General features: G+C 39.6%; 2 protein-coding genes across 11 annotated transcripts in view; both read right to left on the bottom strand.

Annotated features, from left to right (window-relative positions):
* Positions 1-186: 186 nt before the first annotated feature.
* LOC143025321 (UPF0415 protein C7orf25 homolog) lies at positions 187-8,955 on the bottom strand. Of its 3 annotated transcripts, XM_076184808.1 has the most exons (10): positions 8,526-8,690; positions 7,911-8,040; positions 5,659-5,817; positions 5,147-5,245; positions 4,676-4,762; positions 4,391-4,528; positions 2,757-3,177; positions 2,113-2,252; positions 573-695; positions 187-366 (listed from the first exon to the last, which is right to left on the bottom strand). In XM_076184808.1, exons 3-10 carry the CDS (start codon positions 5,791-5,793, stop codon positions 286-288), a joined length of 1,224 nt encoding a protein of 407 aa, XP_076040923.1. In that variant the 5' UTR covers positions 5,794-5,817; positions 7,911-8,040; positions 8,526-8,690; the 3' UTR covers positions 187-285. The 3 variants fall into 3 exon arrangements, with proteins under 3 accessions (XP_076040923.1, XP_076040933.1, XP_076040915.1); XM_076184818.1 differs by lacking the exons at positions 7,911-8,040; positions 8,526-8,690 and adding an exon at positions 8,864-8,955; XM_076184800.1 differs by lacking the exon at positions 7,911-8,040 and having other exon boundaries at positions 8,526-8,689.
* Positions 8,956-15,262: 6,307 nt separating this feature from the next.
* The window catches only part of alpha-Cat (catenin alpha), a 104,154-nt gene continuing 91,433 nt past the window's right edge, over positions 15,263-27,983 (bottom strand). For 5 of the 8 annotated variants that reach the window (XM_076184744.1, XM_076184760.1, XM_076184767.1 and 2 more), the window contains 6 exons: positions 26,945-27,063; positions 26,465-26,595; positions 25,690-25,930; positions 25,002-25,118; positions 22,545-22,571; positions 15,263-16,882 (listed from right to left, as the gene is read on the bottom strand). In XM_076184744.1, coding sequence (XP_076040859.1) covers positions 16,718-16,882; positions 22,545-22,571; positions 25,002-25,118; positions 25,690-25,930; positions 26,465-26,595; positions 26,945-27,063 — 800 coding nt within the window. In that variant the 3' untranslated portion in view covers positions 15,263-16,717. The remainder of the gene's footprint in view (positions 16,883-22,544; positions 22,572-25,001; positions 25,119-25,689; positions 25,931-26,464; positions 26,596-26,944; positions 27,064-27,983) is intronic. The other 3 variants (XM_076184774.1, XM_076184785.1, XM_076184789.1) reach the window with 1 other exon arrangement.

Below are 27,983 nucleotides of genomic sequence, written 5' to 3'. Positions count from 1 at the left end.
CCAATAGGGTGGAGGTGGAGTAGGAGTGATGTGTAGAGTGAGGTTACACTTGCAAGAACGTCAATAAAAATCTTGCATAGATATGTAGTCACTAATTTGTGGCTTAGTAGTAATCTATGGTAACTTTATGCCTTACAAAAATTATTTGTTTTTTACCAGCTTCCAAGTGAGAAAAAAAAAAGTCTATGGTTTTATAGATTCTTTATTTGTAAATTAAATTCTCATTTTCTTGTGTTTCATTTCAAGTAACAATTTGACACATGCCAAAAACTTGCTTGCTCATCTTCAACTCTTCACAACCGGAATCTTTTCTTTCATTTCAGTCAATGCACGAGGTTCATGGAAGACCACTGCTAGCTCTATATTCTGTAAACAAAAAATATGAATAAATGAAAACTTCTCTCGGCTGTGAGGCAATTGAAGGATCAAACGTAATTCCTGTCCTCGGCCACACGACTTGGGTCAAAGGCAATGCATCGAGACACAGCAACTCCACAGATCTGAAGTTACTCCAAGTCTCACGAGTTAGCGTCTACATTTGCCATGAAAACAAACTACTCCAAAACTCTTACCTTCTGTTTAGCAGCTCTATGGAATCGCTGGTTTGAGGTGACTGTAATGGCTTTATAGGCATAACCAGTTCCAAATATCAGACGTGACAGCAAGCGAATGTTCCCACTCAACTTTAATTTTTCCTACAAAATGGAGAATTATAACAATGTTGTGACTGGCTACAAAATAAAAAGTAAATACTAAAAATTCTATTTGGTCCTGAAAACAAGAATGATGAAATTAAAATGTGTCATCAAACCATGTAAATAATGGTACTTGAACATTCTCCACAATTCCTCAATGTATAACTTCTTAAAGGTTACAACCAAGACAAGAAAAACTACAGAAATGCCAAGACATATGCTTTCTATGTATATTTTCCAAAGTATATGAACATATCTATAGATCAATCTATATATATCCCATTTTTAAGGGAAGTAGCCAACCAAGAACCAAGACATACACCTGACCCCATCCATCACACCCTCTTTTGTTTCTTTCCCTCTTATATTGGCTTCTTGTGGATGGAGGATCGTCCCTGCCCCCTGCCTATTTCCCAGATCAGAAACAATGCGGCAAAACAACACGTCCACAGCATGGATGAACATGTACTGATAATAAATAATAGTAACTATTATGTCAAATTTCACTGGATGGAAACCTGCAGCCCCAGAATGGCTGGCAATAGTCCTTAGCCCTCCCACAGATCTCTCTGGATGACTGTTGTCTCTGTTGTTCATGTGGAACTGTTTCTGTCATTGCCTGAAAGTATCAGGAATAGGGGATCAGTCCTTGGTTGTTATTCCCGTACATGAAAAAGGGAATAAACAACTTAAACTTGATAGACAGAGAGATCTTGGGCTCAGTCCTGGAGACTGAGTGTAGCTGCATCTCCAGATGAAGGTCAGAATGTTGACAAATTTTGAAAATGGGCAGCATAAAGACGATTCTCTCTGCCATTCAACTCGCAAGACCACAAGCAGATACCCATCACTTGTCCCACACTCCTTTTGTTTAGTCTTCCCTTCTCCATTCTTTCCATATACCTAAACAACTTCACCCTTCTTTGGTCTACTCCATCCACCTGCTCTTTTTACAGCCCTGGTCTGTGTCTCACTTCCACATTTCTCATTCTATCCATTCTTGTGACATCTACCATACTTCTCAAACACATTAACTCTACCTTCTGCCTTCCTTTAATTCCAAGTCTGTGCACACAGTACCATAAGTATAATTATTCCTTCATAAAACCTTGTCTTTGCACTCATCCCCAAATACCTATTCCTCTTGACAATTTATTCTACCTATACGTTTATTTGCTTTCTTTATCCTATAATTTATCTCCACATCCATTCTTCTGTTCACTACCACATGCGATCCGAAATGACAAATTCTCCTCTTCTAGTCTCCCACCCTTCATGCTCACATCCAACCTGCCGTTACCATCACTCCTTGTACATCTAATGATTATTCTGAACTAAGAAAATCAAGAATGGACTGACAGTGTGATTTTGTCCTATAAAATCACTGAGAGTTAAATACAAATTACTGAGACTCTACCTCAAGGTTATTGCAGTCAGGGAGTATAGTAAGTCTTTCTAATAATTCCTTTGCCCGTTTCTTTTCTCCATCACCACCAATTGTCTCGACTATTTCAGAAAAGTGTTTAGCAGCACTCTCACAACAGCATAACTCACATCCTATAATGAAGAAAAAGAACATATACATATGCACGAGTGTATGACATTAAATCTGTTCATACTTTCTCTTCCAATCACTTTTAACTTTTTCCAATTCACCTCTTTACAACTGAAATCACCCATTACAATTACATTGTTACTTTGTTCAACTGTTTCCTGTAGGTATCAGATAGGTAGAAACTGTATTGAAGGATTTCTCGCCATCAGGGTATTGATTGCATGTCTATATGCAGTCAATACAATTGCAGTGACATCTCTAAGGACCAAAGTCAAACAATGTTCTTTCATGATTGGAAGAAAGAATGCTAATCACTTCAGATCTACTGTCCTTTTCTTTTTACCTCTTTAAAATATCTTTTTTACCATATCCATGGTTCATCTCTTCAGTATAATATTGTCCCCAAGAAAGTGTTGGTTACCAGTGATGAAATAAAAAAAAATTCATTCCTGGCACCAATTACTCCATTATGGCCCAGGAGTAACTATAGTATATAATATACTTACCCTTAAAGTAACCTTCTAAAACAGGTTTTACTGGGTTTTTCCTCTCCCATTCTGCTTGTTGTGCCAAGAATTCATCTTCAAAAATATAATTGCACCCTCCATTAGATGTTGCTGAAACGTATGCTATCATAGCTGTTACGTCAAGGTTAATTATCCTTTTCCCTTCAGATAATAGATTATCATCCACGGTCTGAATCTCTGTACTATTTATTGAATCTCGATCTTCTGTACATCTTTCACATGAACTTTGGCTATCTTCATCACTAGTGTCACAGTCACTTTCGTCAACACTGGACTCATCATCGACAACAAGAGGACCGAGTTTAGAGTCCTCTATGCATTGTCCGATTACTATAGCACCAAGATCTTGCAAACATTGACTAAGGCTTTCACTTACACCATTTTGGAACCAAAACACAACCTGCAATGTTGAGAAAGAAAAAATATATATATATATAATAAAAAAATAATACATACATACATATACCAAGGCTTTTTCCCCCTTACACGGGAAGTAGCCAAAAAGGAAAAGGCATAAAATCTTTCCCACCCATTCCATCCCTGAATACACTCCACACCCCTCCACCCTCCCTCTCATCTTAGCACCTCCTGGATGACGGGTCATCCCTGCATCTTGTCCACTGCCCTGGGTCAGAAGCAGTGTCGCAAGACACAGCACATCCACAGCAAGGCCGCTTCATTAAATCGGCGACTCCCCCTCTCCGTCCCCCCATGCATAAAGGAGAAGACGGTGAGAAATCCCTTCGGGCTTCGTCAAATTTTGCTCACACATACTACCTCACCCCCCATCCCCCCCGCCCTTTCCACCTCATGCATCACAACCATTCTCCATTCACCCGTCTTCTGTCTTCTGTACATCTACTCGAAAATAAAGATTATGTGAAAATGGTATCCGGGATCACTATCAGCAAATGGTAGTCTACGTTCACAGATTTATACCCCAATGGTTTCTTCCCTCTTGTATGGGGAGTGGTAAAGTCAAAGCATCCCTTCATGATTTATAGGAGAAAAATATAGAAAGGGGAATACCCTGTCCTATCTCTCTACCCCATTTCCTTTAAATGATACAGGGACACTTGCGGCATTTCTATTCTTCTGGAACATAAGAAATGAGGGGTGGTGTCATAGGAATGGAAAAAAAAAAAAAAATACAGCAAGTTCCATGACCCATTCCTCTCTATAGGAGAGGGGATAAGGGCTGAGTTAAAGCACACATCCACATTTTACACATCTAAAACCCAGTCAAGCAAGCCTCCTATCTCAGCACCTCAGGAAAGAAGGGTTGCCCTGTACCCCATCATAATGTGAGGATTAAAGGTAATGTAGCAAGGCACATCTCATCCACAGAAGGACTGACAACCAGAGTTGATTTATCCACAAGAACTTCACTGTATAGTAATTCCCAACACCTTCCTCACTGTGTTGTAAAAGTGATTAAATGGAGGTAAAACGATACTAGGTACCCTGTCTTTTCACATTTTTCTACCATGTAGCCAAGGCAAAAATTATGTTTTGACTCAGTCTCCCCCCCCATTATAAGGGGAATTAAAGCCTTTGTATATGTGCACATTTAAATATAAGAAAGTGTTAATTATGGTTACAAGAATTCCTACCTGTGGTGGCTGATACAAAACTGGACGTTCACTTGCAAGGAGGAGCAAGCTCTCTGCAACCATATCCATGGGTTTTACTCCGTTTCGACCACGACATTTATATAAGGTGTGGAGTGCTTTTGGATTTCGACTAACAACCTGTAAGAGCTTTTCATCAGTTCTTCAATCATGTTTTTCATAAAAATCATATTACCACAAACATTCAAAGTTAAAAAAATCTATATTTCACCTTAACCTTACACACATGTACAGGTATTTATAAACCACTAAATGGTTTCAACAAACCTTAACCCATTTCTTGCCATCTTCTGCAACAATATCAATTATAATTCGATTGTTTTTATATGAATACGGCTGAAGAACAGCTTTCACCTGTTTAAAAAAAGATGGAGAAAATTAATGGGATCAACAGTAGCCACCAGAATGGCTCATATATCACTCAAAGAAGAGATTTTGTGTTGTTGTCTGGGTAGGGTGAAAATGTGGCAGTGCTGAATGAGGTGTTACATTTTTGGTTTGGTGGCTACATCTAGGGCAATCTGACTCTTTGGAAATATATAGAGCAAATCTCAGAACTGAATAATGATCCTAACATTATTTCTAACTTATAAGAAAAAATCATCACATCAGCAACAAAGCAAATACTATGAGCAATAAATTGTAAGCATTGTTATTTTAGATCCTGCTTAAAGTATGGTAAAAACAAAATTTAACTGACAATATTTGAACAAAATCTTAATATAATCACTAACTTACCTTTTCCAAGCTTTGTAAAACCTCCACTATTGCCTCCAACTGACTAAGGTTTGAACAACGAACATGTTCCTCATTCAGACGACTCTTTCCACTTGCTATCTGTTAAAAAACATGAACTATTCAAGTGGTTACAGATTAATTTAAGAAACAATCCACTTTCATTCAGATCAGTACTGCACAAATAACTTAGGTGAATATCATGTAGTATACCATAAATACACACATGCCTAAATGTAACAAAAATATATATTAAATCAAATTGCAGTGGACAGGATGTAGGGATGACCCGTCATCCAGGAGGTGCCAAGATGAGAGGGAGGGAGGAGGGTGGAGGGGAGTGGAATGGGTGGGAGTGGTTTCTATGCCTTTTTCTTTTTGGCTACCCCCCGTGTAAGAGGGAAGCCTTTGGTATATGTATATGTGTAAATAAGAATAAAGTAAAATAAATAAAAATACAAAAATAAATAAATGACAAAGACATTAATAGTATTCCATGTTTTTAAGATACATACCTTTTCAAGAAATTTTATTTCTGCATTAATTTTCTTCTCTAGACGATGCAGCCCTTCGATCTTGCCATGGTTGATACTTGAGATCCTATCCAGAAGTATCTTGCCATCCTTTAACCTACTAGTAGCCAATTCCATACTCCCAATACTAAATTATTAATCCTGGGAAAAAATATATATATAATGAAATTAATAAAATACATCAATAATCAAAATAAAATTACAAGACTAATCCAAGTTATTTCTGAAAAAAAAAACATGAAAAACTATATACTTAGGAACTTGATATGCACTGGATAAATGAATATGCCACAACAACTGAGTGTTCCCTCACAAGATAGCCTGATATCTCTAACCCATTGCCAACGATAAGATCTGTAGAAGGATAATGACCCAAATGTATGCCACATTATAATATGCTTCACAATAGAGCATTTCACATTAAATATCCCAGATTAACTTGTAGGTCTAGTAGGTAAGTTCTGGTGTCAACACCATGATCTGTCAGGGGACATAGCACTCCTACATCTCTGCCTGAGCCTCACATATTGGAGCTGATATGAAATTGAGTTTATTGCCGCTTCTCATAAAGTTGGGCCATGTGGAACTGGAGGCTCAAATGAGATGTTGGCCAGGAATTTGTCTAGCTTCCTCTTGAAAGCCTCTGTGCCAACTCCTATTAGGTCCCTTATCTATCCTGGAAGACAGGTGAAGCCGCCTATTTTCAATCACTGGAAGCAGCTGCTTATGGACCTTCTTCCACAAGTCCTATCAAACCTGGGGTGGTGTTTCTGTTTGATACCATCTCCTTTTTGGGATGGGTTTGGTGCTGTGCCCTCCAGGACTTTCCAGACATAAATCACTGTATAGTGCTCCCTGTGTCTCTGCAGTGAAAAGAGCTAGAGTCCCTGACCAACCTCCTCATGAATATCCTCTGGATATGCTCAAGGTCTTGTATCTCCTTGACTTTGTGTGGAGATCATAGCTGACATACATGCTCCAGCTTTGACACTACTACGGTTTTCCACATAGGTAGCAAGTGCTCAGGCTTCCAGGTCTTAAAGGTCCAGAGGATCCACCAACTCAATTTACGAACAACACCAGTAGTGTGGGTTATATGTGCTTTGAAGCCACAGTCATCACTCGTACATACTTCCAGGTCTCTCAGTATTTCTTTTGTTTGCATTTCCTCTGCACCTGTGTACCAGTGCTCTTTTAGATTTTTGTTTGTCCCATGTCTTATCAGTTCAAATTTTTTGTTGAACACCATGTGGCTATCACTTGACCACTTGTATACTGCCTCCAGATCTTTCTGCAGTCCTTTGGAATCTTCACTGGTTGTGATTTCTCAGGAAATCCTGGTATCATCCGCAAATGAGGATGCTCTGGATAAAGTAAGCCCTTCCTTGTCTATGTCACTTATCATGAACAGGAATAGTGGACCCAGCACCGAGCCCTGTGGCACTCCACTGATTACTATTGAACTTTTTGACTGGGCTCCATCTACTATTACTTTCTGCATCCTATCACTTAGGAATCCCTGGAGATTCACAGTTTTCCAGTGATGCCATGTTTTTTACTTTGTGTAGCATCACTCTGTGATGTACTTTATCAAATGCTTTGGGAAAGTCTAGAAAGACCACATCAATACTTATTCCTCTGCTCACTTTTTTTATACTACCTGGTTAGAGGTACGGTAGCTGTAATCTGAATTTTCATAGCTAGGAGTACGGCACACTTCTGTGCATGATCAAACTGAGTTCCACTTCCACAGCTCTGGCCACCTCAAATTAGAAATTCAAAATGGCTGAAGCTAATAAGCCACTCCAGGTGAAATTTGAAGTTAATTCCAAATTTATTTCATTTGAAGAGTTGCAAAATACGGTTCAAACCTATGAACAAGAACATTATTGTAAGTTGTATTGTAGGTTAGGTTTGGATAGGTAGGTTGGGTAAGTTAGGTTTGTAGCTGATCATAATAGCAAATATGGCACAATCGATACAATGCCATAATTGCTATTATGATTGGCTATGAATACAGCAGTGATGTTGCACTGCCATACACCTAGCCATGAAAATTCAGAGTACGGCTGCCATACAATGCCATCTTTTGCATTGTTTATAATGTTATTGTGATGGTTTAGGAGTTGGAAAAGGCATAACTGTCCTTTCCAAAACCCATATTGTCCTGGATTTAACTGCCCTGTCATCTCTATAAAGTTCACTAGGTTCTTTCTAACTACTCTCTTGAACACCTTTGTAAGGCGAGCCACGAGACAGACAGGTCTGTAGTTAGCTGGAAGGCCTTGTGATCCACCTTTGTAGATATAGGGCTGATTAATTCTTCTTTCAGTATTGTTGGTATGACTTCCCAAACATCTAATTCTGCAATGTTAAAATTGGTTAGACCTAACTTCACTCTCCCTCGACACTTTCTCCCCCCCCACCACATAACATTTAGTCACTTTATTTTCTTTTATTCTGGCTGTGGCTAGTGGAGCCTTAATATTTGAATAATGGAACAATTGTAGCTTAGAAATAGACCTGTCTCAAAGTACGAAAAATAAATGGTTTAAGCTGTATTTCATATTTCAAACCTGCAACAATGATCTAAAACCAACTTAATTGTAAATGGGAATAACCCCTTTATATATATATATATGTCTCTAGTCTACTATTATATTATCTGTGACTCAGTCTATATTCCTTAATTTTGTTGATTCCAATATGTATAGTTATTGGTTTGAACTGCCTGTAAAATGATTTTGTAATGAAATGAATAAATTTAAAAAATCCGATTGATGACAGTTTCACTGTTTTGTATTTCTTCCTCTTCATACGACGTCAGTTTTTATTTCTCACTCACTTACCCGAGGTAATGGTAAGGCCTTTCTTTTCCGTCAATATTCTCCGAATACATGGATAAGACACGTTGGTAATGCAGCTCAAGAGTTCTGAACTACGGGAACCAGTGATCAGCTGATCGCACTACAGTCAGGTTCTGGTTTGTGATGTTTATCTTTTCCACGACACAACTTTTTAATCGATGTTTCCTAGCTTTTGACATATTCTCAAATGCTGTTGTCGTATCTAAGCATCATTTTGTTTTTATTTTCCCTAGCAAAATCCTTTCAATAGTACATTTCTCTTTTTCCAGTTTAATTTTCTTTCTTTTATTCTGTATTTTCACTTTCGAATAGATACCAACCTGTTGTTATTTTTATTTCTCTCCTCTTGAAGTCTTGGGCAATGTATTATTCAATGTACTTAGCTTTCCTTTTCATCATATAGCTTACACTTCGTATTCTGCAGATACGAGCCTTGCTCTGTATGGAAACAAGCCTATTATAATTATAACAATGTTCTTATGAATGTCTTTCTCACATTTCATAAACATATATTTTTATTTTCCATTTCTTCTGTCCACCTAGCATAATCCATCTTTTTAATATAGCTTAGTATTTCCTCCACTTACGTTCTTAAATTTTTTTTTGATAAATATTGGGATCGTTGAGTTCTACTATGAATTTATCATAAAAATATATAGTCAGACCATAGCGATGAAGTGGCGTTGCTTGGCAGAGCATCCTTTACTTACTTACTTACTTAGTTTACTTAGTGAAGTTCTGAGGTCGATCCTCACAGCCGTAGTGGACTACCGCTGCTGCCAGTCCTGTTGTCCTTCCTTGCGAGGGTCAGTTGGTCTGGTAGTGTGTTTTGAGAGAACCTACTGATGGCAGTGTAGCCTGGCACTGGAGGCTCGTCTGGCACCTTCCGCAGGAACCTGTCCAGTGCATGTTTGAAGCTGTCCACCGAGCATTTAGTTTTCTCTCTCACCTCCTTTGGGAGGGCGTTGAAGATTTTTGGACCCTCATGGCCTAGGCTGGTTGCCAGTAGGGTCTTAATCCTTTCCGGGGCTCTTGATGGGAGAGTTTGTCTCTCACATTTGCGCCCATGCCTTATACTGTGGTATGGCTTGATTGTAGAGGGTGTGGGGTCTGGAACAAGTCCCTCAAGGATTTTCCATGTGTAAATGGCCCTGTATCTTTCTCTCCTCCTCTGTTGAGAGTATAGGCCTAGTGCCCCCAGGCGATCCCAATAGTTGAGATCTTGCATCCCTTTGATGCGCCTGGTGTAGTTCTGTTGGACAGCTTCAAGCATCTGGATATCTCTGCGTTTGTATGGTGACCAGAGTTGGCTACAATAGTCCAGTATCGGTTGGATAAGCGACTTCCAGAGGGTAAGCATCACTTGAACCTCTCTTGAGGAGAAGGTCCTTAGGACCCAGCTGGCTATCCCTCTTGCTCTATTTACTGAGTGCATGATGTGGTGTTGGAAAGTGGCATCATCACTTAAGTGAATGCCCAGGCTTTTCACATGGGCTTTTGGTGTGATTTTCATACCTCTCTCCGTGTGCAGCTCAGTGTCGTCTGACACAAATTCCTGGACAGTGGAAGAAGGTGGTAGATGAGGTGGTGTGGGTAACACGTACCTTAAGTGATTGATGAAGGGAGGGGGAAGATAGCTGCAGTTGGGGAACCGAAGTCCAGGCGATTTGTATCACATCTCGGGACCACTCGCCTTCCCTCCAAGGCAAGCGTGAGAGTAAATCAAAGAGGGGGGAGGGGTATGATGGGACAACTCATTAAGTGAACCGTCCTAGGCTAATGAAACCCAGAACTCCTATTGTGAGTTTTAATGAATTAAATAATTAAACACTAGAAATATGCTACTTGACATTAAATAAGGGTTTTAACAGTTGGCTTTCATACATACATCCTATCTATTCCCTGCGCGCGTTCCTAGCTTAAGAAATTGTTAAAGTATTAGTACTTAATATGTGTCTTGCTTGTGGAGACGTCTTCAATTAGCGTGGTCTCCTGCTGAGCTCCGACCGGCGCTGCTTCGTTTTGGTGGGGGCGGGGGGTGACGGCCTGGGCGGGCGCTGTGATGGGCTTGCAAGTCACTTCACCGACGTATTCCCGGTCAATCGCACTACACTCATAGAGTTTTTGCTTGAGGGGTTTATACCCAAATAATCGACACTCGATTGGCTCACAAGGATGAAAATCCCCAACAGTCACATGAGGGAGGAAAGGACACGATTGGACTTCCGAGAACGAGCGGTCTGACCTCTTTTGATGAACTCGATGCTTAGACTGCTGTGTCCTGCGGCAGGTCAGGTCAAGATGTCCGCTAGCCGGCTTCCGACGTTGCCAATAGTTCTACGTCTCCGTCCCTAGTTGTGAAGGGTACTACGAATAATGTTCATGTGGGAGGTGACACAGTTGCAATTGTTCCTTGAGGTAGACACTGTTCACGAGCGGGTTAGACACAATCCTAATTATTCTAATTGCCTAGCTTAAAACAAATATGTGGCAGCGCGCAGGGGGGGGAGGGGGGGTGTTTGGGCGCGAAAACCGTTGAGCTTGGCTCTGAGAACACAAATCAAAAGGGGGGGGGGTGTTTCTAGATAATTAGAAGTCTCTCCCTTCGTTAAGGCACTGAAATTGATTGTCAAAAATGGCATGACAGTTGAAGAGGATAACGAGGAGGAGAAAGGACAGGATGTAGCTACTAGAAGTCTTAAGGACTCTGGAAATTCCCCCGAGTATAGGGAACGAAGGGCTGAAACGGTGAGAAAACAGACGAGAAAATGGGAAGGGGGGACAGCGAGCCGGGTGTCACAATTTAAAAAATTGTGACATCGTCTTTAGTGCCTTGGTTTGTGCCATATCTCAAGACCTTGAACTTCTCTTCGTTGAATTGCATGTTGCTGTTGTTTGCCCCCTGCATAAACTGAGTTGAGATTGTCTTGTAGATGTTGCACGTTCCCACTTTCCTGCACTGCATAGCTGATGTGGGTATCATCGGCAAAAGACAGGAGGGTTGAGTCCACCCTCCTATTTATGTCATTCATATGAACTAGGAATAGGAGGGGGCTAAGCACAGATCCTTGTGGTACTCCGCTTATTACCTTGGATTCGGTTGACTTCACACCATCAACTGCGACTGTTTGTGTACGGTCTGTCAGAAAGTCGTAGAGCCAGACTCCTAGCTTCCCTGAGATTCCTAGATCCCTTGCCTTATGGAGGAGGACACTGTGGTCCACCTTGTCGAAGGCTTTAGCAAAATCTAGGAATACTACGTCAACATTTCTCCCCTCCGACAGGTTCCGTAGTAGCCAGTCATAGTGTGCCAGTAGGTTTGAAAGGCATGATCGACCTTTCCTGAAGCCATGTTGATTCTCTTTGATGAGGTTATTCACCTCAAGGTAAGTGAACAGCTTGTCCCTTACACATTTCTCAATTACTTTGACAATATGTGATGTAAGGGCGACAGGTCGATAATTTTTTGGCAAGGTCCGGTCTCCTCCTTTATATATTGGGCTTATGATGGCTTGTTTGAGCAGTGCCGGGATCTCTCCTTTGTCAAAGGAGGCTAGCCACAACATATGTATTGGAACTGCCAAGACCTCGCAGCATTTTAGGAGTAGGATTGCTGGTACACCGTCTGGTCCTGCTGCCGAGTTACTCCTAAGCTCCTTTATCGCCTTTTTGATGTCCTGTTCAGTCACTCGAATGTTGGTAAGCTAAATTTGTATCCGCCACTTTATTTGCAGTAACCTGATATAAGTCATTGCATATTAGTCATTTTGGATACTTAAATAAGTAAAACTTGCAAATATGTAAGAACTTGAGAAACTTATGAACGTTCATACGAGTTTCAAATTACGCCACTGAATTCCGGAGTATTTGTGTTCACCCCGTTCCATTCTAATTTTCTTTTATCATCTTTTAAAGAAAACTATTTTTTATGGCCAACTATTCTATTTTGAACCTAAATCATTGCTTCTTGATTGCTACTATTATACTTGTGATTCACCATGGTCTTGTAACACATGTTGGACTCGTTATTGGCAGCTATTACCCTCCCCGATGAAAGCTCAGAGCTCATATGGGTAATGCACACATCCAACTCCTAGCTCACGAGAGTTGTAGTAACGACTCGCAGCGCAGCGATCCTGGAATTGTTTCAGCCCTGGGCGAGATTCGAACTCGGACAGTTGGAGTAGCGGTTGCGAACGGTACCACTGCACCGTCGAGCCGTGTAAATTTGAATTATTGCATAGTCACGAGCGCTTTTACCCTTATGAGCGTGGGTAGCTTACATATGGAGTTATAGAAATAAAGAAGAATTGATAGTCCTCTAAATTGTGTGTATACATATGTAAACACAAGAAATACGATTGTTAACCGCCTTCTTTCTAACGATTTTCAACTTTTGGCCTTTGCTACTTACCTGGGAAGACTTCTCAACACTTTCAATCGGAATATCCTCTGAGAAGGCATAATTCAGTCTACCGTTTCAATGTTTACCCATCTCTTAATTGAAACTTAATGCTCTTTTTTTTCTTTTTACACAATAGAAGGACTATATGGAACTTCATTTTTATTATTGTGGCTAAGGAAATTTAAGCAATTTGCAATATTTTTTAAAATAATTTGCAATTATTACTAATTGGGAGTGGAGTAGGACTACTATTGTAGGAATTGGTGTATGTCTAGACTTGGCTACCTTCCTTACATGGGCTAAGAAGCCCTAGAGATGGAAATTCTTATGCAGATGTAAATCACACATCTATGCATTATATAACATCAACCAAGCAGGAAGCCAGTAAACCAAGTTTATCCTCAATGTTGATTTGGTGAGGTAAACGTGTTTTGGTTCTTGAATTAGTCTCTTCAGGTTATAGTTAAGAAGGAAAGGGATTCTCTGTCAGTTTGTTTGGTTTTACAACCGAACCAAGTACGAAATTTTCCAAACTACATATCCAGGAGGTGCCAATATAAGAAGGAGGGAAGTGGGTGAAGGGGAGTGGAGTATGATAGGGATGGAATGGGTGGGAGTGGTTTTTATGCCTTTGTTTTTTGGCTACCTCCCTTATAAAGGGGGAAAAAAGCCTTTGGTACATGTAAGCATATCCATAGCATTTTTATTCATATCACAAAACTCAATATGATCTTCTTCCACTCAGGACATTCCAATATGGAAAGAGCCCTCACTGCTCATACATCACTGATGCAATACTTCATGAACATAGACCTAAATCTATGTTATCTATAATTTCTCATCTTAGCTCCTCGTAGATGACGGGTCATCCCTGTATCCTGCCCACTGTCCTGGGTCAGAAGCAATGCAGCAAGACAGTATATCCACAGCAAGGCTGCTTCATTTAATTGGCAACCCCCTTCATGTAGAATGAGAGAAGATGGGGAGAAATCTCTCTGGGCTGTGTCAAAATATAACCACTCCCTAATCCCCACCCCATTCTTGCATCACAGTATAGGGTGGCCATTTCCAAATTTCCAAAAAGGAGGGCACTGCATATCAACAATTATAATATACACTAATATATATATATATACTAAAAAACTGAGTGAATAATATTTTTCACTTCTAATGAAACCGACAAAAAACAAATACCTGTATTTCTTACCAAGTTACAACACAAACAAAACTTAGTTGTATCCTCACATTGATTGCCTGGAGGTTTATTTCTTGTTGCATTTCTGCCCTCTTTCTTTTTGGCATTTTCTGATTCCTTAACCTCATAAATTAATTGCCAAACCACAATGCACCGTGGCCACATCTGGACTGCAGCCCGATGTATGAGATGTGAATCATGCAATCACACATTCACAACATTGGTCCTGTGCAGTTCCTGTCTACAGCTGCAGAGTTCCGACATTGACCTTGGCCGGGGTACTCCCACATCATTTAATTGTATACCTAGGATTTATTTATTTATTCTTTATTCATTTATTTTTGTCACACCCCAAGAAAGGTGGACAAATATCCAGCATGAAGTTGTGCCGGATGGAGGACAAAGTGCTCAAAAGGAGGACTGTCCAGCCTAAAGGAGGACGTCTGGCCACCCTATCACAGTATCATCTATACCAGTGGTTCTTAACCCCTGGGTCGCGACCCAAATTTGGGTCGCCAAGCCATTTTATTGGGTCGCTAAGGGTTTGCAGAAAATAATTATTTTCCCACTACAAATTTATCATAATTATATACTGTAATAATTAAGATACATGATGCCTAGTTTTAGGATTCTAAGCAGACCATGATTAAATAAAAAATAAATAAAACCCGCTTTTAAAAGCATAACCATATTACTTATAAAGACAATTCGTATATCTATGTAGGCTTGGGTCGCGATGCTTGATTTGTGCAAAATTTTGGGTCGCTGCCAAAAAAGGTTAAGAACCACTGATCTATACACAGCCACCCCAATCTCTTGGCTTCTCATTTTCCTGCACAAGACATTGCCCTCTTGCTCAAAGTCCATCCACCTTCACTTTCCATACCTCTTTTACTAACCTTTCTTCGCTTATTCTTTCCATGTGTCCAAACCATCCCAATACCATTTCATCAGCCCTATCTACCATCTCCTTTTCCATCCCTGCTCTCCTAGTTTCTCTTGTGGGAGTGAATTGGGTGGGAGTGGTTATGTGCCTTTTGATTTGGTTGCTTCCCTTAAGGGCAAAAAGCCTTTGGTATATATATATTCTATTTATCATAATTAGGTAAATAAATACACTTGTGAATACATGTGTGTTTATTAAACATAAAAACAAATTTTTATTCAATCTCACTACATAAGTATGGTAAATGGATTTCCTAACATAGCTGTACTGCTAACAGAGAAATCAAATGCTAAAGCTGCCTTGAGTCCAGCTCTTGCAATTTACGTGCGCCAACTACAAGAACTGCTAAGCTGTCCTCAATATATGGCAGCTGATCTCCAAACAGCTTCTCCATCTGTCCTCGGTCAACCTACATGGAATACAAAAGCTGCCCACAATGAAAATCATGATATGAAACAGGCCATAAAAACAATTTTTTTTTAAATATGATACAATAACCCCTAAGCTATTCAATAGGACTAAAAATACTTTAGATACTTTTCACGATAATGGAATGATTTCAGAAGTTTAAAATAACTTGCTCCATTGTATTTTGTACCAGATGGAAAAAAGAAAAGAAAAAAAAAGGAAAAAAGAAAATAAAAAAAAAGTTTGTGTATAAATTGCTCCCAAAGCATCATTGTAACGGATGATAGGAATACTTGGCCTGAAGCACATCTACGGTATCGGTGGTGGAGCGCAGCCCTGCTACGCTCGCCACCGTCGCATTCTACCTCTCTTGCAACCTTGATATGCTGAAAGTGAATCTGGCCAACAAACGGGCAGTGATACGAAAGGGGGGGGAGGGGAGGAAGGTTACAGTCAACATTTGTGCACTTCCAGAATTTGGCAGAGCTGATTATCTTGTCTTTGTGCAATATTAGTGGTCACTTAAGTGGGGCCACACTTTCACACTGAGCCAACCTGCGGAAAGATTCACTCATCCTTTCATTTTTAAAATGAAGTCGATGCTTTGTGTTCACAAGCAAACGCTACACTGAATTTCATTCACGATGGCCAAAAATGACTCTTTTTTTTTAAGAATTTCGGAAACTAAAGTCTGGTTGAGGCAACTCCAAAAACCTTGAAGTGAATTACACATGCTAAAACTGCCAATATACAAAACTGATTGTAAAAACTGAGCCTTCTCATATCCTTATAGAAAAACTACTCTTCATAAATAAGTTCCAAAATAGAAAAATTACAACACTGTTCACTTCCATTCTTATACCTCTGGCAACATTCAGGAGCTAAGTCCAGAAAAGACAAAAGTTGCGCCAGTTTACAAGTTGCCATCTGGGGTTCTCACAATTACCTTCCCACGTGACAAGTAACGCCTACTAACATAGCAAACTTACACATAAATTGGAAAAAATCAGGTAACTTGATAAAGGACGACAGATCAAGAGTACGCTCCTGATTCTCCCTACACACCCGTCAGTCCTCTTCCCCGACAGTACAGCCAATCCTCTAATCTTCAGTCTCCATCATCCAGAAATGCCAAATATTATGGGGCACTCCTAACGACAACTTTCTTCGAACATGTTTGCTCTAGCCGCCACTTTGTATTTGGTATATCCTGTTCATCTTTATATAGCATCGGCAGGACTCTGGAATTCTGATAACGCCTTAATCGCTGAAACTTGCTTTTTCTGGCTGCCCTTACGGACCTTGGCCCTGACTTCTTCCGCCTTCTCACGACGTACCAGGGGTTTCTTCTCTGGAGCCTTCATCTTCCACACGACAATTGGAGACTGTGGAGGAGAAGAAGAGGTTAACTAGGTTCTGAGGCACAATCCATCAGCACACTATTTCACATTTATCAATGTATTTGTAAAGGACAAATCTCACCACAACAATATTAATGAAAAGTGAAATGTCAATCCAACAAATACCACAGCAAAAATATAGTTTCAAAACAATATGCTTTACATGCACCAAACATAAAAAAAACAAATAAAAAATAATAAATAAATAAAAAATCATTACTACTTACATAAGTTATCAACAATTCCAAATTACACATATTCACAAATAAAAATTTAATTATTTGTGATCAAAACTGTAGTAAAGTAACACTAAGTTGTGTATACAGTAAAGAAAACTACGAAAGCATTCAAAGGAAATTGTCAGAACAATGTACTGTCAATTTCCAACCAGCAGGTTGGAAGATAAATTTCCATTCTACTTTGTCAAATAAAGTGTACATGGCAACTCAGAGTTCCATGTGATCTTTTCTTTCTGCCCAAATATCTTTACTTTAATCTTCTTTGGTGTGGGTGCGAGTTTTGGATCAGCCAACTCCCTTACAAGGAGTGAAAGGCCTTTGGCATGTTTCGTGTAATTAACGATAACTTAAGTAACTAAGTCATACAAACAACAAATTCCAAATAAAAAATATTGATTAATATAATCATACTGCAGTGAAGAACAAGTCAACTTCTTCAACCCAATGATGCTCTTTACATATGTTGTAGCTGATACATAAATTTTTATTATTACATCAAAGGGGCAGAAGCCGACTTGGGATCAGTCTGTTGCCTTTGATCTCACTTGCAGAGGATCTGCCTTCAGGTCTTGGCAGACTTGGGAGAAAATGGGATTTCAAATGATTTGGGCACCATTTTCTTTTATCTTTGCCAATGTAAAGAGCACCATGGGGCTGATGGAGTAAAGGAAAAGACTGTACTTAAAGTTAATTTTTCAATTATGCACAAAAACTACAAAACCTGCAAAATGCACAGACAAGTAAAAGTATGAATATCAAAAGAAAATGTTCTACAGTAGAAATAATTAAAAAACATACGTGTAAAACATTGTATTGATGCATTTATCCTTTAAATTACAAGCACATTCACAAAAGGACAAGACAAAAGCCATCATGCACAACAATCTATAACCATCTCATTCACATTTAGACACATGAATGTTACCATATTAAGACCTGATATTGCCAAGTCATTTCCACCTTAAAAGGATAAATTCTGATCTTTACGATCATTGGAATTTTTGCTGTTTATTGAATCAGTTTTAATTAAAAAATCAAAAGCCCTCCATATGGAGGCACCTAACCTTCTCTGAGAAGGAGAGTTCATGACGTTAAACAAAATCAATCGGAATTAAGCCACTAGAGCTTGTGGCGGGAATCAGTATACTGGTGCACCTTTGCTTTACTAAATCATAAATTTTGGAAATACAGTAAAATGTCATTCTGTAATTACATAAAATTAAATTGCTTGAAAAAACAAAATAAAATTTAAAATTATAAAACGGCTAACAGTTATTGATAAATATCAATAATACTTCCATCTATAACCTCCTGCCATCCAGCATTTCATTCAACTATGAAGAGTCCTTTTAATGTTCAGTAAAATACAAGATTTTCCACTAGGACTGAGGCACTGGCAAACTAAAATCCATAACAACAATGCTTAGATTTTTTTTATAATTTTTCTACTATTCAGCAGATAACTTTAGTCAACTGGAGGGCTACCCCTTGCCTAGCAAAGATTTAAGGTATTGAAGAATCCAACAAAACTGTTGTGGAAAACAAAACATAAAAAAATGTAAGTTTAATAAATGGAAACAGAGACACCCCCCCATGAGCATAGCTTCAACCCTCATATATTACATTTAAGTACAACTAGGTAAATGCATACAACCCCAAATGGTTAAAATTTTACATTTAAGGTTTCTTGCCCTTCACCCTTGTATTTAACATGCCACCATCATCATCCCTTATATATCTCTGCACTTTACTTTAGCCCACATTAAATTGTAACTATATTCTCTTACATATTTTACTTCTGTCACCAACTTCTTCAGTCTCAGTGTGAGCTGCAATTAACAAATGCTTCACTTTCCATGCCCTTCCCTTCTCACCCACAAATTCCAAACCTCTTGTTGGTATTCTTGCAAGTACTTCCTTTATCATTCCACCCATATACATGTTGAACATCCAAGGCATCATCACATAAACCCAACAGCCCCACATTCACCTAAAAAATTTCACTTTCCATTCGTGACCCTCACCTATGCCCCATGCTCATGTACAAATTTCTGACTTCCTGACTTCCCCCTATTCTAAATTTTTATAACACACTAGGTCCTTCATACCATAGGCTAAATGCTTCTGACTTGTCTTTCCACAAAAACTTTATCTATGCACTCTCTTCCTCTTCTAAACCCATTTGCTCCGTTTTCCTTCCAATCTTCTCAATTAACAAACTTACACTCCTTACCAATAACAAAACACATTGATCCTTCTAAAACTACTACATTTATACTGGTCTCCCTTCCCCTTATATATAAGAACTATACATGAACTCTTCAATCTACTAGGATGCTCTCTTCCCTTAGACACACATTGAACAATCTCACCAGTCACTCTTACTATACCTATTCCACCTTCTGTCAGTTACAGCCATTAAATCTTTATTTATCTTCAAGAAAGTATAGCTTATTCCATAGTTATACACTTAACATCAGGTATCAAGGAATTAGTAGAAAATTTCTTAAATGAATACTTATTTTCTTATCTTATTCAAACATTTTGCATAAATTTTAACTCTAGGTGGGATCACAAAGAACAGCAACTTAGTAAATTACAAATAATGAAAGAATAAAACAATAACAAAAATGACATGATTTGGATTATCAAGTTAAAAGCATCCAAACCATGCAGGAAGAACTGAGAACTTTTGTACAATACTAAAATGATTAATGAAACAATGAAATCAACTTGCACAAAAATGACTTAACCCCTTCCATACGGTGCCGCACACGTAGGCGTCATGGGGAGCGAGTGTATTCGCGAGGCTGCCATATCGGCGTCTTGATTATATTTATTGTAGTCACCCCTCCATAATGACATTCTTTCTAATTCTTTTGTAATCGCATTTTCTATGGTTATCAAAATTCACGGGTGAAGAGAGAACGATCGATATAAGCGGTGACTATATTTTATGATGCGAGTATTATTACGACACGTCGTACGGCTGGCATTGGATGCTGCCAGCGAGATCTAAGTCCATGACGCCTACGTGTGCGGCACCGTATGGAAGGGGTTAAGAAGCACATGTTATTTCATATCTAACACAGATTTATTCGAACAAGATAAAGAGAACAAAGAAGCCGAAAAGGAGGAGGACTGTAGGAGAGAGGCCAAACGCAGAGTATGGGATCCAATGTATTTAACGTTTTGCCCAGCAGGGCTTCTTCAAAAGAAACCCTGCTGGGCAAAATGTTAAATACATTGGATCCCATACTCTGCGTTTGGCCTCACTCCTACAGTTCTGTTGCAGTCATTGCTGCTTTCACTCAAAGGAGGAGGACATGGGTAAAGAAAGAACTGTTGCATGCAGTAAAGGAAGAAGGGTATCAGCAAGCAGCACCTTCATGTGGTGACATCATAAACAGCACAAAGCTGCTTACAACACCCCCACCCCAACACCAAGCTCCACCTAAAGAGTGGTCACGGGTCTCTTGCAAAAGAGAATCAGGGAAAAGGATCAAATGAAAAGGATGAACAAGAGGAAGGTTATGCTAGGATGAAGAAATTTAATTATATGAAAATAGAAACTCTGACATTAAATAACAAAGAATAAACAGAGTAAATGTGGTCATGGGTCACTTGGAAGAAAGAACCAGGGTAATAGAGGAACTGATTGATTGAATAGGATGAACAAGAGGAAGGTTACACAAGGTTGAAGAAAATCAAAAGATGAAGATACAAAGTCTGACATTAAACAAAGACCAAACAGAGAAAATAGCCACAACACCATTATTAAGTCCATTCTTTTATGGTCTTCAGTTTCAAAATATGCACATATTCACAACAGCAATAAAAGAGTTAAAGCCAAATAACTGAGAGCTGCATTACCAAAAAGCAGATGCAAGGTCAGCAAGAACACACACAGAGTAAGCATGATCATGCACACAATGAAACAGCATAAGCATCATACTGAACACCATCAATTTCCACCATAAACATGTGGAAGAGAGCTAGTGGGCAATGAGCGTTTTACTCTGACTTTTGATATGGATCCCTATGAAGAAAAAATAAACAAATAAATAAATCAATCAACAAATAAATTAACAGAAAAACCTCCCTCTTTTTCAAACAACTTCTGGTCTCATCCCTGCAGGAGCCCATGCAAAACAGCGATGGACTCGAGGCTGCGAGGGTTGAGTTTGGAGGGTAAAGGAGAGGAAAGTGGGACTTGCAACGAATTGCCTTCACCACTGGCGAAAGTGGGCAAATCCAATTGGAGAATAGTATCAAACAACACCTTAACCTAAAAGCATCAATTTGAGTTGGGTACAAAGGAAAGCAGAGATATAGAAATTACTTGACTATTCAAATTATCCTAGTGTATTAGTATAAACTTGTCACTTTATCACCTGAAAATCAAACATCAAATGTTGCCACCAATTTTTAAACATGATAATAAATACTTTTGTAACACTGAAAATGTATATATGTACAAAATATCTCTGCTTTCAACATTTGTCATGCAATTTTCCCTTCTCTCTATGATGCATGACCTGCCCAATTCTGGTTCAACACCAAAGAGGCTGATTGGACAGATGACAGCACTTACGATGGGCCTTCCGTTTGGCTTGAGTAGGAAAAGTAACCATTATGCACATGAGAGAGAGCCGTAAAGGGGGCAAACACTTAAAATTAAAACTTAGATCTACAACTTAAAGACTACACAAGCTACGAAACCATCCCTGTGCTCAAGGCTCGTATGCTATCTCGAAGCGCTTCATTAATAATCTAGAACTTAACAAACAGACTAGAACGTACCCGTATGCGAGTACAGTTCACCCAAGTCGGATGCACTTATATAGTACGAGGCCAAGCAAGAGGCGAGAAAAACAGCAAAGCCAGAACTGGATTGGCCAAGTCTCATATTCCAAAATCAACGTAAAAGAATATCTGATACCCTGAGTTATTCAAAACCAAAGTATACATTTTTACTGGGTCTCATAACAAAGGGCTTGGATATATCACAATGGACACCAAAAAAATAAAAAAATTGGTCAGAATTATAGTTATCCAAACATATTTTGTGAAGCAGCAAAAAAGTTTGGGGCGTAACTCTTTAAGCCTTTCATGTCCCACTTTCCTAAACAAAATAAAAAACGAAAAAATATCTATCAAATGCTCCAGTGCACCACATACAGTTATATACTTTTCAATAATATACATATGGCAGATGTGGAGGAGAGATGGGAGCAAGAAACACAAAGCTAATCCCAAGGAAGTGGCGGAAGTGGTGGCGGGAGGGGGGGGGGATGCCCATCGGCAAAAAGAGGCTGTAGATGCTAAAGCGAGCCACACAGCCATACAGCCTTTCAGGCCACAAGTAAGGCACGAGGTGGGGCTGCAATGGGGTGGGCACTACTCACCGTCTTGTTACTCTTCCCTACGTTTTCCTAAAGACCATTGCAAGATATAAAAATATCATTATTACATTTCAGGGAGAAGTTTCCCAACACAAAAAGTTCACATGGTTAATATGGTACGGTGTGGTTATCATTATTATTTTCTCCAAACACATGTAAGTCTACAATTTCTCATGAATGAAATTCAGGGAAGTGAGCACCTCTCCTTTTATGAAGGTGCTAGTCTCTCCAATGAAAAAATTTTCACTGTCCTTTGCCAATCTGTTCTTGTACATTTCTATTTTATTCTATATTTTTTAATTTTAGGCCAGTCATCCAGATTATGGGGCTTGTGCACTGTTTCCTGCCTGCAATCCTAACAAGTGGAATATCTGAAATCTTTAAATTCTCTAGACATTTCTGACTTCCAATCTTGAGTTATGATAAACAAGTACACAACAAACCCAATGTACAGTTGTATTAATCATTTGCATGTGTTTGCATGTGTACATATCAACCCATTACTGGTTAAACTGATTACCTAACAGAACAGGGGAGGCTACTCTAACTGCCCGCTCACTACATGCAGACAATGTTACATTACCTAGCTGAATGCAATGTATATACTTACATCCAAGCTTCATAGAACATACCTTTTTTTCTCAACACTTCAAAGTCAAATCAACAATAACTGTGTAAATATATGTTATAGTGTATGGACACTAAGATTTACAAGTGTAATGGAAAAATAGGTAGACCATATTGTGAAGTTGCTGAAGAGAAAGGAAGAGAGGAAGGATTTGACTGGCAATAGGAACAGGAAAATGGTCAATCTGGAAAGGGAATGATAGCTCTATAAGAGAAGTGAGAGCAATGAAAGTGATGAAAAATTATAATGCACCTGGGTTAGATAGATGCCATGTGGAGTGTTTGATAAAGGGTGTAGTATAGTGGAATGACTGATAAGCTTGTTTAATGTGTGCACAAGGAAAGGGAGTGTACCAGTGGACTGGAAGAGTGCAAGTATAGCTCCCCTATACAAGGGAAATGGGGACAAGTATACATACATGCATACATATACCAAAGGCTTATTCCCAATCATAAGGGAGGTAGCCAAAAAAAACACCACTCCCACCCATTCCATTCCTATCACACTCCACACCCCTCCACCCTCTTCCTTCCCTCTTGGCGCCTCCTGGATGATGGGTCATCCCTACATCTTGTCCACTGCCCTGGGTCAGAAGCAGTGCCACAAGCCACAGCACATCCACAGCAAGGCTGCTTTATTAAATTGATGACCCATGACCCCCCCTCCCTCTCTGTCCCTCATGCAGAAGACGGAGAGAAATCCTTTTGGGCTGCGTCAAATTTTCCCCCACCCATTTAACCTCATGCATCATAACATCATTCATATATAACCATTCTCCATTCACCCACTTATGTCCTCTCCCGTCCTTCCTCAACAGACATTCCCCTCTTTCCCTAAGCCCCTTTTACACCATCCATCCATCTCATCCTAGGTCACCCCCTCATATTCACTCCTTTCACACCTGTCTTCCACCTCCCTTGTAAGGGGGAAAAAGCCTTTGGTATATATATTATGATTGTGGTTGAAAGTAGGAGGACTGGAGTAGTTGCCAGCTGTCAGCTCTCCTTATGTGAAAAAGAGAAGGAAATACACAGTTGATGGATCTTGAGTGCAATCTGGAGACCTAATGTCAACCCCATTGCGGATGCACCTCCAGATGATGGTGAAGATGTTGATGTGTTTTAAAGACAAATGGCAGGTACCTGTAGGTTCCTGTTGTTGGTCCCTTGCTTATATGAATACACATTAGAAGAATACATATGAAAATGTCAAGCCCCTTTCAAAAAGGTACACTTTCTTTATCCATTAAGGCAGCGTTTCTCAACCAGGGTTCCGTGAGGTTCCACAAAAGGTTATTGTAATAATGTAATATAGACATCATCCTATCTAACCTATTATTTCAATGAAAATAAAATGAGAAAGATGTGGTATATGTGACACGCAATTTATTTTAAAGGTTACGCAAAGGTAAAAGGTTGACAAACGCTGCTTTAAGGTGTAATGAACATATCCACCTGAGAAGTGAACCCTATTCTCAAAAGTTACAAGTGATTGAAACTAGGTATTCTATTTAACCAAATAATCTGGCACAAACACGAACTAAAAAGTATGCCATAATTGATTGGGCTTGATATTTTCGAGAGTGACGATTATTTTCGTAATTTACTTTCCACATTTTTAAGGAACAGTACTGTTGACAAATTTTCCTCTCATCAATTAGTGTACGAATGACGATTACAAAATACATAATAAAATATACTTCTAAAGATAAAGTACTGTACCACCAAACAAATCCATGGTCACTCCATGTTTATCTTCTATATTAAACAATGAAAAATGTTCCACTTGTTGACAGCTCCTAAAAGATCAACTTGTCTAACAACAATACTTACAGCAATAGTGCCTTGACGAGGATATTTGGTTGAAGCTACATACGAGCATTTGACAGTGAGGACAACAGCATTCATCAAGTTCTTAGCTGCTTGGATCAAGGATGTGGCTGAATCCAACTGTGAAAAAGGAATACAAGTTTTAGTTTTAAGATTATGATAAAAATTGGTAAACATTTTTACATATAAACATATACCAAAGGCTTTTTCCCCCTTACAAGGGAGATAGCCAAAAATCAAAGGCATAGAAACCACTCCCACCCATTCCATCCCCTACATACTCTATCCCCTCTACCCTTTTCCTCCCTCTTATCTTGGCACCTCATGTTGCACAAAATGCTTTTGTGCAACAGGAAAAGGTAATGTACTAGATGCAACTTAGAACCGAGAGTTAGTCCCTAATTAGGGACTATTAAAAGAGGGCAGTTGGGTTCTGAAATTTTGAAAATGGGCAGTTGTGCTGTCTTGCAGGACCACCATAAGTGGATACTTGTCACTGGCCCCTTAGTCGTTTCTGTGATTGACACTAACACACACATGTACATCTACCTATATGCCAAAAGGCTTCTTCCATCTTACAAGGAAGGTAGCGAGCCCCACTTGTTTCCCTTCTATCTTGGCTCCTTGTGGACTAAGGGTCAAACCCCACTCCCCCCCAACAGCCTGAGTCAGAAGCAAAGAATATACGTACCCCAGACACAATAAGTTCACCAGATATGTTTTGCACGTCAGCCTTGACTTTGGAAGTGATATTAAGTTGGTGGCAGTATAGGGCAATGCGATCCAAGTACGCCAACATGTCGTCTTTGGTACGAGACTCTGGGCACTGGTCGGCAATTTGACGCGAGAGTTTGTCCAACTTCGTTCCTGCTTCAGAGATTTTCTTGGCGGCATTAATGACGTCCATTGTTGTCTTGAGTGGACCACGGCCCCTGGAGTAAAGCAAAGATGATGTTACAAATCATACATACATATACCAAAGGCTTTTTCCCCCTTATAAGGGAAGTAGCCAAAAAACAAAGGCATAAAAACCACTCCCACCCATTCCATCCCTATCACACTCCACTCCCATCCACCCTCTTCCCTCACTCTTATCTTGGCACCTTCAAGATATGATATAAAAGATACTACTAAGATATGTTACAAACTAGCAATGATATCTTGTACTTCTAATATCCCAACTTTCACACCATTTTCAGCTTGATCAGGGTGAGAAATTTCAATATTACACTTTTTTATGCTATACCCTGTTTACTGTTATACACCTCCAAATCTATGAAATCTAAAAAAAGACAACCTAACCCTTTGCCAAAAATATTTCTTAGTTAAAAAACTTGATCTTCCCCAATAACTACCACCATTTCCTTCCTAATCCTGTCAATGAACATCGATATACCTTTCTGACTACACTATTTACAAACACTAAACTAACTTATCGATATAAAAAGTTATTTGGTTCTACTAACCGAGTAAAGTCAGTCATTTCCATCATGATCATGCACATATGTTTGGCCAAGACAATGATATCGTTGCCAGTGTCATCCCACTTTGCAACTTCTTGGTCAAACTTCACCTTCTCCAGCCTGAAGTTCTCAACCTGAGATGCAAAGATTGGGATAGTTGGTCTCAGTGCAAAATGATAGAGAAACCTTTCAATAATTGGTAAAAATATCATAAACATAAAAATTGTGTAATTACATTAATCATTCTAATCACTAAAACACTTCACACTGTGGTTGAAAACTTGTAACATTTGAGAAACACGTTAAAATATTTACATTGAATTAACAGCAATTTTCCTACTAGTTATAAATCATGAATCTACTTGATTTACCTAAATTATTTGTATTTGTATTTCTTTTTTTTTTTTAATATAAGCAATTGGAAATCAGGGCCCATAAAAGAAATGGAAACCTGGATAGAAAGGATTGAGAGTAAGCACTAACCTGTGTCGCAATCTTCTCCTTATCTTCCTCGCTGAGGTTTCTCATGGCATCTCTGGCAGTGGTAATGCCCGAAACTCCTGGGTATTCATCAATAGTCGTGTCCACAGTGTGCGCACTCGCTGTTAATGGGAGAAAACATTTGAATGAGGGCAGTTGCTACAAAAGAAAGTAAATGATAAGAAAGGGAGAGGGAGAGAGAGAAAGAGGGGATTGAGAGAGGGGTGAGAGAGAGAAAGAGAGAGAAGAGGGGGAGGAGAGAGAGAGAGAGGGAGGAGAGAGAGAGATAGGGAGGAGAGAGAGAGAGGGAGGGGAGAGAGGGAGGAGAGAGAGAGAGAGAGAGAGGGAGGAGAGAGAGAGAGAGAGAGAGTGAGGGAGAGAGGACAGCGGGAAAAGGTGAAGGAGAGGGGAGGGAGGGGAAAGGTGAAGGAGGGAAAGGGTGAGGGAGGGAAAGGGTGAGGGAGGGGAAAGGTGAAGGAGGGAAAGGGTGAGGGAGGGAAAGGGTGAGGGAGGGAAAGGATGAAGGAGGGAAAAGGTGGGATGGGAAATGAGGGAGGGAGAGGGATGGATAAGGTAAGGAAAGGAGAGGGAGAGGGAATGAGAAGGATGGAGAAGGTGAGGGAGGAAAATAAAGAGGGAGGGAGTGGGAGGAAGTGAAGAGAGGGAGAGAGATGGAGAGAGAGGGAAGGTGGGGGGAGAGAAGGGGTTGAAAAGAAAATCATACAAATGTGTAATAACTGTAGCAATTTTATAAATATTTAAACGAAAAAATCATTCCCACCCATTCCATCCCTAAATACACTCCACTCCCCTCCACCCTCCCTCTTTTCTTAGCACCTCCTGGATGATGTCTCATCCCTGCACCTTGTTCACTGCCTTGGACTTGCGACACTGCAGTGGACAAGGCAATGGACAAGGTGCAGGGATGACCTATCATCCAGGAGGTGCTAAGATAAGAGGGAGGGTGGAGGGGAGTGTAGTGTATTTAGGGATGGAATGGGTGGGAATGATCTTGTGTCTTTTTCTTTTTGGCAACCTCCCT

Source organism: Oratosquilla oratoria, chromosome 1 (genome assembly GCF_046742065.1).
Source record: "Oratosquilla oratoria isolate Oo_2021 chromosome 1, ASM4674206v1, whole genome shotgun sequence".
Taxonomy (NCBI): domain Eukaryota; kingdom Metazoa; phylum Arthropoda; class Malacostraca; order Stomatopoda; family Squillidae; genus Oratosquilla; species Oratosquilla oratoria.
Note: the sequence above shows the minus strand (reverse complement) of the source record. Positions and strands in the feature narration are given on the sequence as shown.

Coding starts and splice junctions, on each gene's coding strand:
- LOC143025321 (XM_076184818.1), bottom strand. CDS start 5,793: ATGGAATTGGCTACTAGTAGGTTAAAGGATGGCAAGATACTTCTGGAT. Junction 5,246..5,658: donor AAATAAAATTTCTTGAAAAG/GTATGTATCTTA, acceptor GTTTTTTAACAG/ATAGCAAGTGGAAAGAGTCG. Junction 367..572: donor ATAGAGCTGCTAAACAGAAG/GTAAGAGTTTTG, acceptor TTTTGTTTACAG/AATATAGAGCTAGCAGTGGT.